The sequence below is a fragment of the Sciurus vulgaris genome (genome assembly GCF_902686455.1).
Source record: "Sciurus vulgaris genome assembly, chromosome: 14".
Taxonomy (NCBI): Eukaryota; Metazoa; Chordata; class Mammalia; order Rodentia; family Sciuridae; genus Sciurus; species Sciurus vulgaris.
The window spans coordinates 58,607,634-58,623,010 of record NC_136475.1 but is presented as its reverse complement, the minus strand read 5'-3'; the positions used below and the strand labels follow the sequence as shown (position 1 = coordinate 58,623,010).

The 15,377-nt window shown below is 32.1% G+C and overlaps 1 protein-coding gene across 6 annotated transcripts in view; it reads left to right on the top strand.

Moving 5' to 3' along the window:
- Positions 1–13,701, top strand: part of FOXN2 (forkhead box N2) — a 57,782-nt gene extending 44,081 nt beyond the window's left edge. For all 6 annotated transcript variants that reach the window (XM_079111640.1, XM_079111636.1, XM_079111635.1 and 3 more), the window contains 3 exons: positions 1,580–1,644; positions 10,162–10,230; positions 11,430–13,701. In XM_079111640.1, the coding sequence (XP_078967766.1) occupies positions 1,580–1,644; positions 10,162–10,230; positions 11,430–11,953 (658 nt within the window). In that variant the 3' untranslated portion in view covers positions 11,954–13,701. The remainder of the gene's footprint in view (positions 1–1,579; positions 1,645–10,161; positions 10,231–11,429) is intronic.
- Positions 13,702–15,377: the final 1,676 nt, after the last annotated feature.

Below are 15,377 nucleotides of genomic sequence, written 5' to 3'. Positions count from 1 at the left end.
GAATAGGAAAACTAAAGTTTAAATGCTAATAATTGCACACCAATTGAGATTTTAAGTTTTTATCATATTTGAAGATTAGATGAATCATTTTAAAAGAAACTATGGATTGATTTGTCCTCATGACATAAAACCTAGAAAAGAAGTTATCAGTGCTTGTATCCTTAATTTGTGAGTTATTTTCTTCATCATTAGATAATGTTGGTGCTTATGAGGTGTTCTGGTTAAGTTATACTTTAGGAAATAATGAAAAGTCCTGTTTATGTTCATTTGTTTTTCATCTAACTATGCTTTTTAAAAATAAGAATAAAAAAAGTGGGAGAATTAGCACTATTTTTTGTAAACCATCACAAATGCATTTTACTGGGCCTTTGATGTTGCATTTTCATTTTTATAATTTTTAGCCTTATAACTTCAGATGTTAAACAAAGGTGGTTTTGTGATTTAAAAATAGGTTAACTGGTAGCAGAGAGATTATAAATCTTTAACTTTAAAACCTTAATGTAAAATGAAATATTTTCTCCTTTTTTGTCCATCTGACAGACTTTCATATAGCCCTCCCATGTTAAAGTTCATAAATCTGAGGAAGAGGATGAAATACAGTGTATGTAAAAGCTGAATAGGAAGGAAATAAACTTTTCATTCCATTAACAAAACAGATTGTTTTAAACTGTCAGAAAGTCCAAAGAACAGAAGTAGTTTTCCCAAAAAATATTTTAATTTTTGGAATGGGCAGAAAAAAAACCCACCTGTGTGTCTTTCTCCGCCAACAGAGAAAGTTTAATTAATATTGATATTTCTTAATAAAATCAGGGGGACTGGGGTTGTCACTCAGTGGTAGAGCGCTTGCCTTGGAAAGCGCTGGGTTTGATCCTCAGCACCACATAAGAGTAAAGCAAAAGTATTATGTCCATCTATAACTAAAAAAAAATTTATAAAACAAAAATAAATAAACAATAAAATCAGGAACTTAACTGGTATCATTAGTCTTCCTTTAACACTTGTTTTACTAAATGTTTTGATTTTTGTGGTAATAACCATGTTAATATTGTATCAAACATATGTAAAAAATACACATATTACAAAACCAAATAATAACTTATGTATTATCTACTATTCCAGGTATTTAAAAAAATGTTTAGTTGTAGTTGCACATAATAACCTCAATTTTTTATATATTTATTTTTTTCATGTGGTGCTGAGGATGGAACAGTGCCTCACACTTGCTAGGCAAGCGCTCTACCACTGACCCACAACTCTAGCCCTGTTCCAGGCCTTTTAAATGCATTGTTCTTATTTAATTTGCCCAACAACTTTGTGTAAGAGATTTTCCTATTTTACAGATGAAGAAACTAAAAGATTAATTATTTGGTCTAAGGGCACCCAAATAATTATGATTTAATAGTGATAGGGTACCAACATTGGTAGTATGTACTTTATGCTCTGGCAGATTCTTCCTAAATTGAGTATTATTAGCAAAAATTACAAGGTAAAAACCTGTTTTTTATGGTTTTGTTTGTGACTAAGTTCTATGATAAGCAAACTAAATTTAGCATGTTTGTGTCTTCTTTTTATCTTTCAGTGGTTCTTTATCACCTCACTACCTAAGCTCTGTTTTCAAGCAGAACCAGGTGCGAACCCTCAAAGGTCAGTGTAAAGATCAGTCTTTTAAATTAAAAAAAACACACACACACACAAACTGGTCAAAATTCAGGATTTTTTTGGCTTATTTTTTTCTAATTATAAATTATATGTTAATTATAGAAGATTTAGGAATTAAAACATATAATAGAAGATAAAAGTCACCCTTTATTCTATTGTTAACATTTTTATATAATTCCTTTAGTCTTTTATTATATATGTACATATATACACACATTTCTATGTATGATGTGTGTATACATATACATACATATACATATACATACACATACATATACATACACATACACATTTTTTTTCTCCTAACAGTAGACTCAGTGTGTGTATAGTTTTTGTTATTGTTTTGTTTTGGGGTTTTTTTGTTGTTGTTGTTTTTTAGATGTTCATAGACCTTAATTTTATTCATTTATTTTTATGTGGTACTGAGAATCAAACCTAGTGCTTCTCACACACTAGGCAAGTGCTCTATCACTGAGCCACAACTCCAGCCTAGTGTGTATGGTTTTTATTACTTTTAGATACTCCTGAAACTGCCTTATATTTTTATTGCCTCAATAAATGCTGACTCTTTACTCTTAAGCTCAGTTCACAAATACATGTTGAGAACATATTCTTTGTGGATTCTTGGGCTTACTTTTTAACATCATTTACTTTTATGTGTATTTTTCCTTGAAAATGGGGTTAAATTTCTTAGTAATATCTTTAATAGAGTTATATCTACCTGTTTTTTGTGCAGTTCATGACCTAATGATGGCTTTACATTTATAAAATGGTTGCGGGGGGCGGAAATAAAAATAACAACAGCATTTCAGGACACAAAAATTTGCTTTAACAGAATTAAATAGTTGTAACAGAGACCCATTGTATCCTTGGTTTTGCCTCCTTGATTATGCTTTATGCAAAGCATAAAGTATTTGCTTTACTGAAGAAGTTTGCCATCCCCTAAATTAGAATATAGTTCAGAATATTTCTTTAATAGTTTATTTAAGTGTGAAGAGTTTTAATTAGGAAGCTAAGTTGACTTTTAAAAAGTTTTTATTAATTATTAAAAAAATTAAAAATTTGAACAAGGGATTTGTTTTCCTGCTCATAATTAATATTATAGATTAGTAGTACATTAAAATAAGTTTTTATAACATTGTTGCTTTGATGCCTTGAGACATTTACATGACCTTTAAAAATAAAAATTCTCAGACTAAAGCCTTTCTGTGTACCAAAGACATTTTTGCTCTTTCAGACTATACGAAGCTGAGCCTTAATAGCATTGTGCTGATGACTGTAAAAATATGGGAGGGGTAAGATGAAAAAGCTTTAGAGAACTCTGCAAGAAGTCAAGTGGATAGGGAATTGGTTTTGGATAATGTTTTGCCTTTGCAGGCTTCTGTTTTCCTTTTACTTTGTGGGTAAATGTGGTTTCTCTTTACATTTAGATACTGCTGAAACTGCCTTATCTCTTTATTGCCTCAATAAATGCTGACTCTTTACTCTTAAGCTCAGTTCACAGATACATGTTGAGAACATATTCTTTGTGGATTCTTGGGCTTACTTAACATCTCTTCTTACACTTGTTCCATTCTATCCAAATTCAGTTTCTTTCTTCCTTTGGGCAGTAGACATCTCCACAAGTTTCTCCTACTAGTTTCAGCCATAGTTTTGGAACTACCATAACATATTCATAACAATGAATAGGTATTTCTTCTTCATCTGATGACTTATACATATTATTCATCACCTCTTCAGTACTGCTAACATCTTCCTTCCTTTCTTTTCTACACTCAGAAGTCTTGGGCCTAGTCCCCTAATCATAATTAACTAAGTGGGGGAGTTGGTATGTTAGGTTTTAAAACAACTGCAGGGCCATTCTGGAATAGAATATTAATGTCTCACAGGTTTTAAGGAGAAAAACATAAGACCCTACAGATACTTAAGAAAATTTATATCTCAGTCTGGTTGTTTTGGGGCATATTCACATATTTTTGAGAAAATTTGCTCTTCTCTTTTTCTGTTACTTCTAGAGAGAAGTTTGAATTTTCATAACAAGCGATTATTGAGCTCCTTCATCCTGCCAGGCATTGTAGAAGATTCTTTGGGATATGCAGAGATGAGAGACTCTGGCCCTGTTCTTAGAAAACATACAGATTAATTGGAGAAGGTTGACTAGATTTATACAGAGTACCCTGCCGGGAAAGGTAATGAGAGACAAATTAGGTTTAGAGGGAGGGCAGAAACAGCATCTTAGAGAAGAAAGTGTAAGACTTAAGTCAGGCCTCAAAAGTTGGGTGGATACTTAACTTCCATGAGTATTGGTTTGGAGGAGGATATGCCAGCTTGGCAGAATCATGGCAATAGAGAAAGTGGTCTGGCAGTTGCTGGGAATCTTGTCTGGCAGGTTTATTGGTGTGACTGAAGCCTAGGAGCATAGGAGAGGAGCAGGTAGACATGATCTTTTAGCATGGGTGAAGCAAAGGAGGCAGAAGTTTAAGAAGAGTTTTTTTAACATGATGAAGAGTTTGAACTTCTAACTGCAGAGATTCTGTGATTTACCGTTATGCTTTGTATGCATTATCTCATTCATTACCTATAACAATCCTTTAAGGTATTCTTACCCCTTATTTACAAATTAGAAAACTAAACTTTGAAGAGATTAACTAACTTTCTCAAGTCACACAAATTAGTAAATGACAGAGGGATTCAGATCCAGGAATTCTAATTTCAAAGCCTGCCCTCCTACTAAATATGAGCCACTGAAGGAGCTGATAAAGAGCTTAAATAACGAAGGTGACATTAGCCATTTTGTGTTTTATAAAGATCATCAAAGTATTACTGTTGGTTCTAGTATTAAACCTTATACTTTCATCTCTCACTTCATAGAATCATCTTTTCTGATCATTACATTGGAACTACCATTAAACCCTTGAGATTAATAGAGGTTAGGTTTAGGAACTCTAGAACCACTATCAGCCAAAACTGAATAGCAGTTCGTTTGAAGTATAGTTGTCTCTTGTTCAACTTGCTAACTTTGTGCCAATATCTATATTACAGTGTTGTTATAATAGGTAGCAGGAGATACAGGACTTTCATACTGATATAGCAAAATAAAACTTTTTGATCAAGATGTTGGCTGGGTGTGGATTTGGGTAAATTCATCTGTTTTAAAATATTACTGAGCTGTTCTATAGCACTGTTTTAAGCACCAGGGTACAATCAGTAAACAAAATAGACAAAAATGGAACTCATATTCTGGTTAGCAAATTTTGGAAAAACCTAGTATACTATAAACAAATATACCATTGAGACAGTTGGAAATGGTGTTAAGGGCTTAAGCACAAATCAAATTTAAGGTTGAAAATTAGTATAATTTCTGTGTCAATTAAGGTGAAAGCAAACTAGTGGAACAAACAGCTTAACGTATTGGTAGTTTTTAAAAAATGCTTTAAAAAAAAGTAATACTGTATTTTCTTACCTAATTAAGTTTGTGTTTGTTGTCATTTCTTTCTCATTTATTTTTAATATTGAATTTGAACTTTTTTCCCCCAGGGTTAATTGAAATCCTTTTGCAAAGAAACGATGGGAAAATATAAGAGCGAGCAATGGAGTAGAGCAAGGGGAATGAGGGAAGCAAGAGGGGAGGACACCAGAAAATACTAGGGAATGGTGTGTCTACCAAAGAATGCTATGTCCATGCATAATGACACCTCAGTGACTCATACATATATATGCGTGTATGTATATATACATGCTACTGTATATATATATATATACTACTACTGGTAATGATAGAAGGGAAATCAGTAGAGTAGAGCAAGCAGATCAAAGAGAGAGAGGAGGGGAGGAAAAGTCCAGGTCCTAGGGAATGAGATTAGTCAAATTGTATTATGCACATTTACAAATATGACATAATGAATTCCTCTATTATGTATAATAATAATGCTCCAATAAAAATAATTTTTTAAAAAGAAAAAACGTTTAGTTTTACAAAACTAATTTCGTGTAATAGAATTCAAATTCATTTTGCTGTAATAAATTTTCTATAAGAAATAAACCTGGGAGCATTTTTGCTATCATTCTACTGTTATAGGAACAGTACCTACTTTTCTTATTTGTTGAAAAATTCAGAAACTAAGGAAAGATATGATGTTCATAAAGGTTTCTTAACACTGTCAAGATAAGCCTCTTTGTCAGTTTTCAGTAGTTCAGAAATATGTTCCTTGAATTGTAATATAAATTTGTTACAAGAAGTCAAGTTCAATATACACTAATTTTTTAATAAAAAACTATATAGATGTTTTGTTTTAAGATGATGTATTTCCTATAACTGGTTGCTCATTGTATTACTGTTCTATGTTAAATTTTCTTCCTCAACCTTTTTTATTAAATTGGAAACAAGGCAGATCTTGGATAAAAAGAAAATTTAATGGATCAGGAATTCTGCTAGGACTTTTGCCTAATGCTGTGCAAGCTATTCCTTGAATTGTAATTTTCCATTTCTCACAGAGCAACATGGGCTAGCAGGTGTTCTCTTTCTTCAAAGACATGTTAAAATACTGAACTTTAGGGGCTGGAGTTGTGGCTTAGTGGTAGAGAGCTTGCCTAGCATGTGTGAGGCACTGGGTTCGATGCTCAGCATCACATATAAATAAAAGAATAAAATAAAGATCTATCAACATCTAAAAAAATTATTAAAAAAAAAAAATACTGAACTTTACCAGATTGTCTCAAGTCTCATTCTGAAAAGCTGAAGTCTTTATTTTGCCTAGTCTTGTGGTTGTGACATCTGCGCATCATTGATTCTAATCATTTGTACTTGCTGTTCTTTCTGCCTGAAATGCTTTTCCCTCAGATATTCCCCTCACCTTCCTGATATCTCATCCCTACTGCTAACCTTCTTATTGATGCCTTCTCTGACTTCTATATTTAAAATTATAACTATCTTTCTACTTAATTTTTTTCCCTAGTATTTATCACTGTCATACTTTGTTTTAATTATTTCTTTGTGTTATAAGATTAGGGATTGTCCTGTTTGGTTTTCTGCTGTATTTTCACAGCATGGAATGATGCCAGGGTCATAATAGGATGTCGAACTTTTTAAATAAATAACAGAATGGAGAATTTCTCATATATCCTCTCATTTTCTACACAATTTCTGTCTAATCTTGTATATTTAATGTTAAAGACTGATGATGGATTAATAACCAAAGGCTTGTGTTCTGAGGCAGACTGCTGAAGTACAGATCCCACCTCCATTTCTAGAGATCCCCTTCTGTGTCCTATTTTCTCATCTTTAAAATACAAATATTAATAGTACTGACATCACAACGATCAGATAAGTTCGTTGGTACTTGTAACATGCCAAATTTATAGAAAGTACTCAAAATTAATTTGGAATTAATGTAATCAGCTTAATGTAAGAAAAAGAGGGCTAAGGTATAACTTACTTGTTCATTATGCATGTATCAAGAGCCTAGCAGGCATTATGGTAAAGAAAGTAAGATTCAGAGCAGAGCATGGCATGGTGGAGCACACCTGTAATTCCAGCAACTTGGAAAGCCAGGGCAGGAAGATTGTAAGTTCAAGGCCATTTTAATAAGTAGTGAAATCCCATCTTTTTTTTTTTTTTTTTTTTTTTTGGTACCAAGAAATGAACTCAGGGGCACTTAACCAACATCCCTAGCCCCCTAACCCCACTTTTGTATTTTTTATTTAGAGACAGGGTCTCACTGAGTTTCTTAGGGCCTTGCTAAATTGCTGAGGCTGGCTTTGAATTCACAATCCTCATGCCTCAACCTCTTGAGCCTCTGGGATTATAGGTATGTGCCACTGTACCCAGCCATGTCTCAGATTTTTTTTTTTGCGGTGCTAGGGATGGAACCCAGGGCCTTGTGCTTGCAAGGCAGGCACTCTACCGACTGAGTTATCTCCCCAGCCCCATGTCTCAGATTTTTTAAGAAAAGGATTGAGGAATATAGCTTAGTGGTACAGCACCCCTGGGTTCAATTTCCAGTGCTGCAAATTAATTAATTAATTAATTAAAAGAAGGTAAGAGTCAGTTCCTACTCAGAAGCTGATAGTCTCATTGAGATGACATGAATCAAGAGAAAAGAGCTGTAGTATGTGTGCCCTCACATAACAGTGTGTGAGGGGTACTTGAGCCTATTAATTAAAACCAAAACCAATTGTATTTCCTATCTTAAAAGAGTTTATAATCAAGTTGGGAAGCAAACAAGTCAATATCTTCATGGTTTTACATTATCTATATAACATTATTAGATACTACAAGTAAATTAAAAAACTTTATGGTATAAAAATTTCCAACTTTAAGGATGAAAGAATTCATACCTGGATCTTATTTTAAATTATTCTTTATTTAAAAAGCTAAAAATTCTAAACATTTCTAACTTTTGCCTCACATTTTAGTTTATAACATTTTACTTTAATTATTCAGACTAACATATCACCAATATTTAGATGAACTTACGTAAGTATATGTAAGAGCATAATGACTTCTGTAGTAGAACCTGCTGATTTTACCAGTCTTAAATCTATAGTACTTAAAGGTTTAAGTATAATTATGACTAAAAACATTATTAATATTTTTGTTCCTACAATAATTATTCTGTTAGTATTTATAGAATCAGATGACTGAAACTGACCAATTACATATATTTTTATCTTCTGCAACTAGCATGCAATTAATATAGTATTTCCTTTCTTTTTCTTTCTTTTTTTTTCTTTTGGTTAATATGTATTGTTTAGTAGTTAATCTTAAAACACACAATGTAGGTTTACATTTTTGTTCCATTTATTTCTCTTAATTTTATAAAATGTGGTTCACAATCCAGTAAATTAACTTCACAACACATTAGTGGCTTGTAGCCAGTAGTGGAATGGTGTTTAATGGTTGGTTCTTAGAAAAGCTCTAATGTGTAGCATTTCCTGATTTTTCATGGTATAAATATACCCAAGTTGGCCAGTTTGAAGCTTCTAACCTGATGTCACTAAAAGCTAAGTTGGGAAGAGATGCATAAAATCAGGTCTTTCTGGAGCCTCTAAGAACCAGCAGAGAGCCAGATCCATTAGTACATTGCCTGTATCCTACGTTATATAAAACATTGCTCTTTAAATTTGTTTATCATAAGTAACTATTTGGTCATGTAGACTGAAAATCACTTCATCTGTGCTGTGTTATGCATCCCAACCAGTATCTGGTATGTAGTAGAAGCTGTGTATATAAGAATTTTAGCATGTAATTTGAGAAAATAAAGCTTTAAAACACATTACATGTTTGATGATATTTCAAAATCATAATTTAAAGAAAACTTTTAAAGCAAATTATAAATGATTATATTTTATTTTAATAGATAAATTACTCATAAATTTAAAAATTTTTTAAATTTGTTTTATTCTAATTAGTTGTACATGATAATAGAATATATTTTGACGTATTATACATATATGGAGTATAACTTCACATTCTTCTGGTCGTACATGATGTAGAATTACATTGGCTGTGTAATCATATATACACATAGAATAGTAATGCCTGATTCATTCTATCTTTCTTATTCCCTTCCCTTCATTCCCCTTTGTCTAATCCAAAGTACTTCTATTCTTCCCTAAACCTCCTCCCTTATTGTGAATTAGCATCCGCATATCAGAGAAAACATTAGACCTTTGATATTTTGGGATTGGCTTATTTCATTTAGCATGATAGTCTCTAGTCCATTTAACAGCAAACGTCATCATTTCGTTCTTTTTGGCTGAGTAATATTCCATTATGTGTGTATACCACTTTTTTTTTTTTTACCCATCTGTTGAAGGGCACCTAGGTTGGTTCCATAGTTTAATGAATGTGAATTGAGCTTCTACAAACATTGATGTGACTGTATCACTGTAGAATGCTGATTTTAAGTCCTTTGGGCATAAACCAAGCAGTGGAATAACTGGGGAAAATGGTGGTTTTAATCCAACTTTCTGAGGGCTCTTAATACTGCTTTCCATAGTGGTTGCACCAATTTGCAGTTCCACCAGCAATATATGAGTGTATCTTTTTCCCCCACCAACAGTTATTGCTGCTTGTATTCTTGATAATTGCCATTCATGTAGTATTTCATAACTGCAGATAAGCACAGGTAAGGATTCAAGATAAAAATGCTTAAAAAAAAAGGTAATACTGTATTTTCTTATCTGAGTTTGTGTTTAAGGGCAAAAGTTAATAAAATGTTAATAAAGTGTCATTTTCTTTGTCATAAAGAGAACTTTTACCTCTAGCACCTCTCCACTCTCTTTTACACAATACTATTCACAAAAATATTCCAAAATTTGAAGTGAACAAAAGCAGGTTACAAAATAATATGTATAATATCTGATTTTTGTTTAACATATGCTTTTGCTTTTTTTTAAGTAGGAGAATATACACAAAAATCTTAATTTTTGAGTATATGCAAATACTTACAATAGCCTCTGTTATGAAGAACATTAATGTTACCACTCCTCCCTTTTCAGAATCTGATATTGATGCTGCCGCTGCAATGATGCTTTTAAATACTTCCTTAGAACAGGGGATTTTAGAATGTAAGTCCTGATGCTTCTTTTGTTTTTATGAAACATTTTCAGATTTGATTTAGAATGCACAAATTATTTCTTTCCAACTAAATTGTGTTTTCATCTGAAAAACTTAGTTTCTGTTTTATTATATTTCCATTAATTTATATGAATAATTAAAAGATTGAATTTAATGCTGTGAAAGATATTTTTGCATTGAATAAGAAATGGAGAAAAAATAGTATATTTAGAAAATAAGCTTGAGGAGCTAAAAGTAAAAATAAAAGGTATATATAAGCAAATATGGGAGTATGTATTGAGTTCTGACAACAAAAGATACCTTTAAGAAAAATGGCATGAAGGGTTAGGGTTGTTGCTCAGTGGTAGAATGCTTGCCTAGCACGTAGAGACCCTGAATATGGTCCCCAGTGCCACTGAAAGAAAAAAAAAATAGTGGGAGAATATTTTTCACTTTTTAAAATAATATGTGATAGACAAAGGATTAATATCCAATCTCTACATAAAAAGGTCCTATAAATAAGAAATAAGAAAAGAGTTCAACAGGAAAGTCATCAACATGTATGAATAGGTAGGTCTCAGATGAGGGACTATATAGGTAATACCCATGTGAAAAGGATGTGTAACTTCTCTAGAAATTAGGAAATGTAAAATAAAATAATATCAAGATTCTATTTTTGTTTAGGAAAGTATAAGAAATTAAAATGATTGGTAGGCTTTGTCAGATACTGTTGGGTGTTAATTGTTACAACCATTTCAGAAGGCATTTGGGGAATACCAATTGTAACTTCATGTATATCCTTTTACTTAGCACTTCTATTTCTTGTTCTCACTTCTAGTAAATTATTTGCATGTGCATGAGAAAAGCCATTCAGAAGAACTTTCATTACACTGTACTGGTGAAAAATTAGAAACAACCTAAATATCAACAAGGGTAACTTATAACCTTGGTTAGCTAAACAATGGTATATTTATATTGGGACATTCTGTGCAAGTAGTTCAAAATGATTGTATAGTCCATGGAAAGGTGAAGACATACTATTAAGTGGTTTTTAAATGTTTCAGATTAATGCCTATAGAATGTATAATCTAGTTAAAAAAGAAAAAAGACTACTAAACATTACTAGTGTAAGGCACTTACTGCTCGTTAGTGGTGTGTTTTTGCAATCAAATGCATTTTGACCTAGTGATGGAAGTTCTCTTTTCCGCAGGTGAAAAACCTCTTCCTCTTAAAACATCATTGCAAAAAAAGAGGAATTATGGTAATGCATTTAATCATCCCAGTGCTATAAGATTACAAGAGAGTGATTCTTCCACCACCAGCATTGATCCAAAAGAAGATCATAATTACAGTGCAAGCAGCATGGCAGCACAGCGCTGTGCATCCAGATCTAGTGTGTCTTCCTTGTCTTCTGTGGATGAGGTGTATGAATTTATCCCAAAGAGTAGCCATGTGGGAAGTGATGGCAGTGAAGGATTTCATAGTGAAGAAGACACAGATGTTGATTATGAAGATGATCCTCTTGGAGACAGTGGCTACGCATCACAGGCTTGTGCAGATACCTCTCATAAAGGGCAGCCAGGTAAAAGGATGCGAAAACAGTCCTGTCAAGAAATTGATGAGGAGCTCAAAGAGGCAGCAGGATCTCTGCTCCACCTTGCTGGAATTCGTACATGTCTAGGTTCCCTAATAAGTACTGCAAAGACACAAAATCAAAAGCAACGGAAAAAATAGAAATGCTTATGAGTGTGAAATTATTTTAAAGTGTGGCAATACTCTTCTACTTAATTCTTTACAAGGGATATCAAAGCCATAATGGACTTAGTTTTAGGGTGGGGAGGGGTGCCAATTACTCGTTCATTTCTAAACATTTTTGGTCGCTTTTATTTTTTAATTTTAAAAAAATTAACAATTGCTGTAAGGATCATGCCCAATCATAAATGTGTGATAAAAAGACCTGAAAGCATAATTTTGTGATAAATGCCTTTTAAGATTTAGAAATTGTTATATATGAAAATCCCCTGCCTTTGTCTTAACCTTGTAGGAAAAAAACTTTTCTCTTGATATGTCAAAATGTAAGAGTGGCAACTCTATATAACTTTATTTTGTTTTCTTTTCCAATCTATAATTAACTATAGTTACTGATCCCACTAAAATTTTTGATGTCTTTTGCATATACTCTTCCCTGCCACACGATCTAGTAGGATAAGATTTGGATTTTTTTTTAATTGTGTCTTATTTTTTATTTTAAATTATTTGTTGAACATGAGCAAAGTTGAATATAAATTGGAAAAGATCCTAGATGTCTAGAAAACTCCTATTAGTAATATAGATAAAGAATCCCAACAGAGAGTTCTGAGATTTAGAAAAGGCAATTTTGGGATGTGATTTCATCTAAGAAGACTACAGTTCCTATTACAGAAGTATCTAAAGTGTTTTTACTTCATGGATGATGCATAGCATTCATTGGGGCCTTTTATTCTTTCCCAAAGTGCTTTGCAACCACTGTTGGAGTTCAAACCACCAGCTGTCTATGTTAAGTGGAGATTGTCCACAAAGAGGATATAGCCATAGAGTGTTATGGAGTAACACTAATTTTGACATACTTTTGCAATAAGAATCTTTCATTTGCTTTCTAAATACACAGCGTTCTGAGAGTCTTGTAACCAGATGGAGTGTAATAAAACATTTCAAATACTTATTATGTCATCATAAATGAAGGGGCTAGGGATATAGTTCAGTTGGTAGAGTGCTTGCCTCGCGTGCACAAGGCCCTGGGTTCAATCCCCCAGCACCACCAAAAAAAATAAACAAAACATAAATGAAGGTAGGTCATTTAGGAAAAAAAATCTTTCCAAACTTTGTATGAATTAAAATTGAATGTATACCAAGTAAATTTAAAAAGGCTTAACACAACTAGAGATAAAATACATTCTCAGATTTCAAACTCATAAAATTAGATCTTACACAAAACTTTCTGAGGAGGTAGTGTAATATTTATATGTGCCATTTATCCATGCTAAAATATTTTTATATTACTATTCCAGCATTGTCTAAGATATTTTAAGTATTTAAACAAATCTGCTTATGAGACATTTTTTCATATCATTCATATAGTTTGACTACATTATGCAGAAAAAACAAGGGATACTAATACTATAATTTGTTACATATTTGTTTTACAATGGTGGGAGCAACTTTGCAAAAGTTCATTCTTATGATACAGTCTATGTCATAGACAATGACTTTATTTTCATTTTTCCTATAATTTGTATACATAGCTACACACACACACACACACACACACAGTGCAGTCAGGCTCAAGATGTTAATTTCCTGCTTTCAGCTGTGTTTATGACTATAAAATTTTTCTTGAATTTTTTTTAAAGAGAAAAATGTTTTTATTTTAACTTCTAAATTTTCTTTGGACAAAACAAGAGAGAAGAATAATAACAAGTGCATATTTTTCAATTGACAAGACTTTTTTTTTTTTTTTTTTTTTTAATTGACAAGACTTTTATCCAGGGATAATAGCATTAATATTTTCTGTTCTGTTTCCATGTCAGTTGTCATTGATTCTAGATAACTATCTTAATAGAATTGGTGCTGTTGAAATACAGTAATTTTTTCATTTGTTAATGTAGGATGAGCTATTTGGACTTTTTCCTTCATAAATGTCACATCTACAGTGAATGGCTAAATCAAGTTAACCTCTTTTACTGTAGACAGTGAATAAAACACCAAAAACAAACAAAAAATCTTTTACCACAGTGTAAGTAGTAAAGAGATTACAGAAATAAATTTATTCTCAGCTGTAATAGTGATCTTCAAAATTTGTCTTCATATATGTAACTACTTAAATTCTTTGATTTTTTTTTTTTTTTCCTCTTGTCCAACAAATTGCAATGTTTAAACTACATTCTTCACTAACAAGGACAGTAAGCACTGTACTAACGTGTACCAGGGAGAAGTTGTACAACATTTTACACTTAATTCTTATACAGGATTAGTATGTCACGTTCCATTTGCTAATACACCTCAGCAGTTATTTTCAAGAGGACCAGCTTTTCAGTTATGGTCTCGCTATTATGACTTCTGTAGAGATTATGATCTCTCACTCCTCAGGTGTGTGGAGATAGAAACATGGCACATAGCCACATAGTTAGAGAAAGTCATTCCAAGTCCTGTGGACTAGAAATTATATTCCCAATAATAAACTAATTTTGCTGTAGTAAAAACAATTTGGAAGCCCCAGAGAGGTTACATATTTTTCAATAACTGTGACTTAAACTAACATAAAATTTGCCTTACATCAAAATAATAGAAACTTGGTTGCAACCTATTCCAGTTTATACTAGATCCCTAGTGAGAGTTTTGACTCAGCACAATTAATCTTCATCTTTCACATCCCAAATAGAATCTGTTTCTTGAATATGTATTTTTGAAATTTATTTGTGCAATATATTACTAAATTAGTTAATATTTTACTTTACAAATTCAGAAGAAAACAGATTACCTGCATTTGTGGAAAAGCTAACTATTGGTGGACACATCCCTTTTTCCACCTTTGAGCCTTTCCTGTCCTCATAGCCAGCATGACTTCTCTTAACTTAGATTCCTTTGTATATTGTAAAGTTTAGTATATATATATTTTTTTTTCTTTTGCTACTTTCTGAGGCATTATGTAAAGGGTTCATATTAGATGGTCAGTTAAATATACGTTAGCACAAATTCAAAGCTAGAGAAAATATTGAGGGAATGTATGTGTCTTGGTAGACCAGGAAGCCTTTTTCAGCAATTTAATGAATAGATGTGAATACTTCACAAAGTGTAAAGACTATTGTCTTAAATACTACAGTAATTTAACACCCTTTTGTGAAGACTGTCATTTAAGAAACTTTGAGGCTTTCTGGTTTATATATACTTTATAGTTTTATTAGTTTGAGATGTGTAAGCTTTGATTTAAACAAAGTTTACTTCAGTATGTTAATGATGTAGTCAAAATATTTATTGAAAGAGAAAATAGAGTATTTTAATGTTATACCTGCCATTTTTTTTAAAGTACATTCTTTGCATCTAACTGCCAGTGCCATTATCAAAATTTGTTTCTAAAATTGTACATTTTTTATTAAACTAAGTGCTTGATTTTAAAGTATTA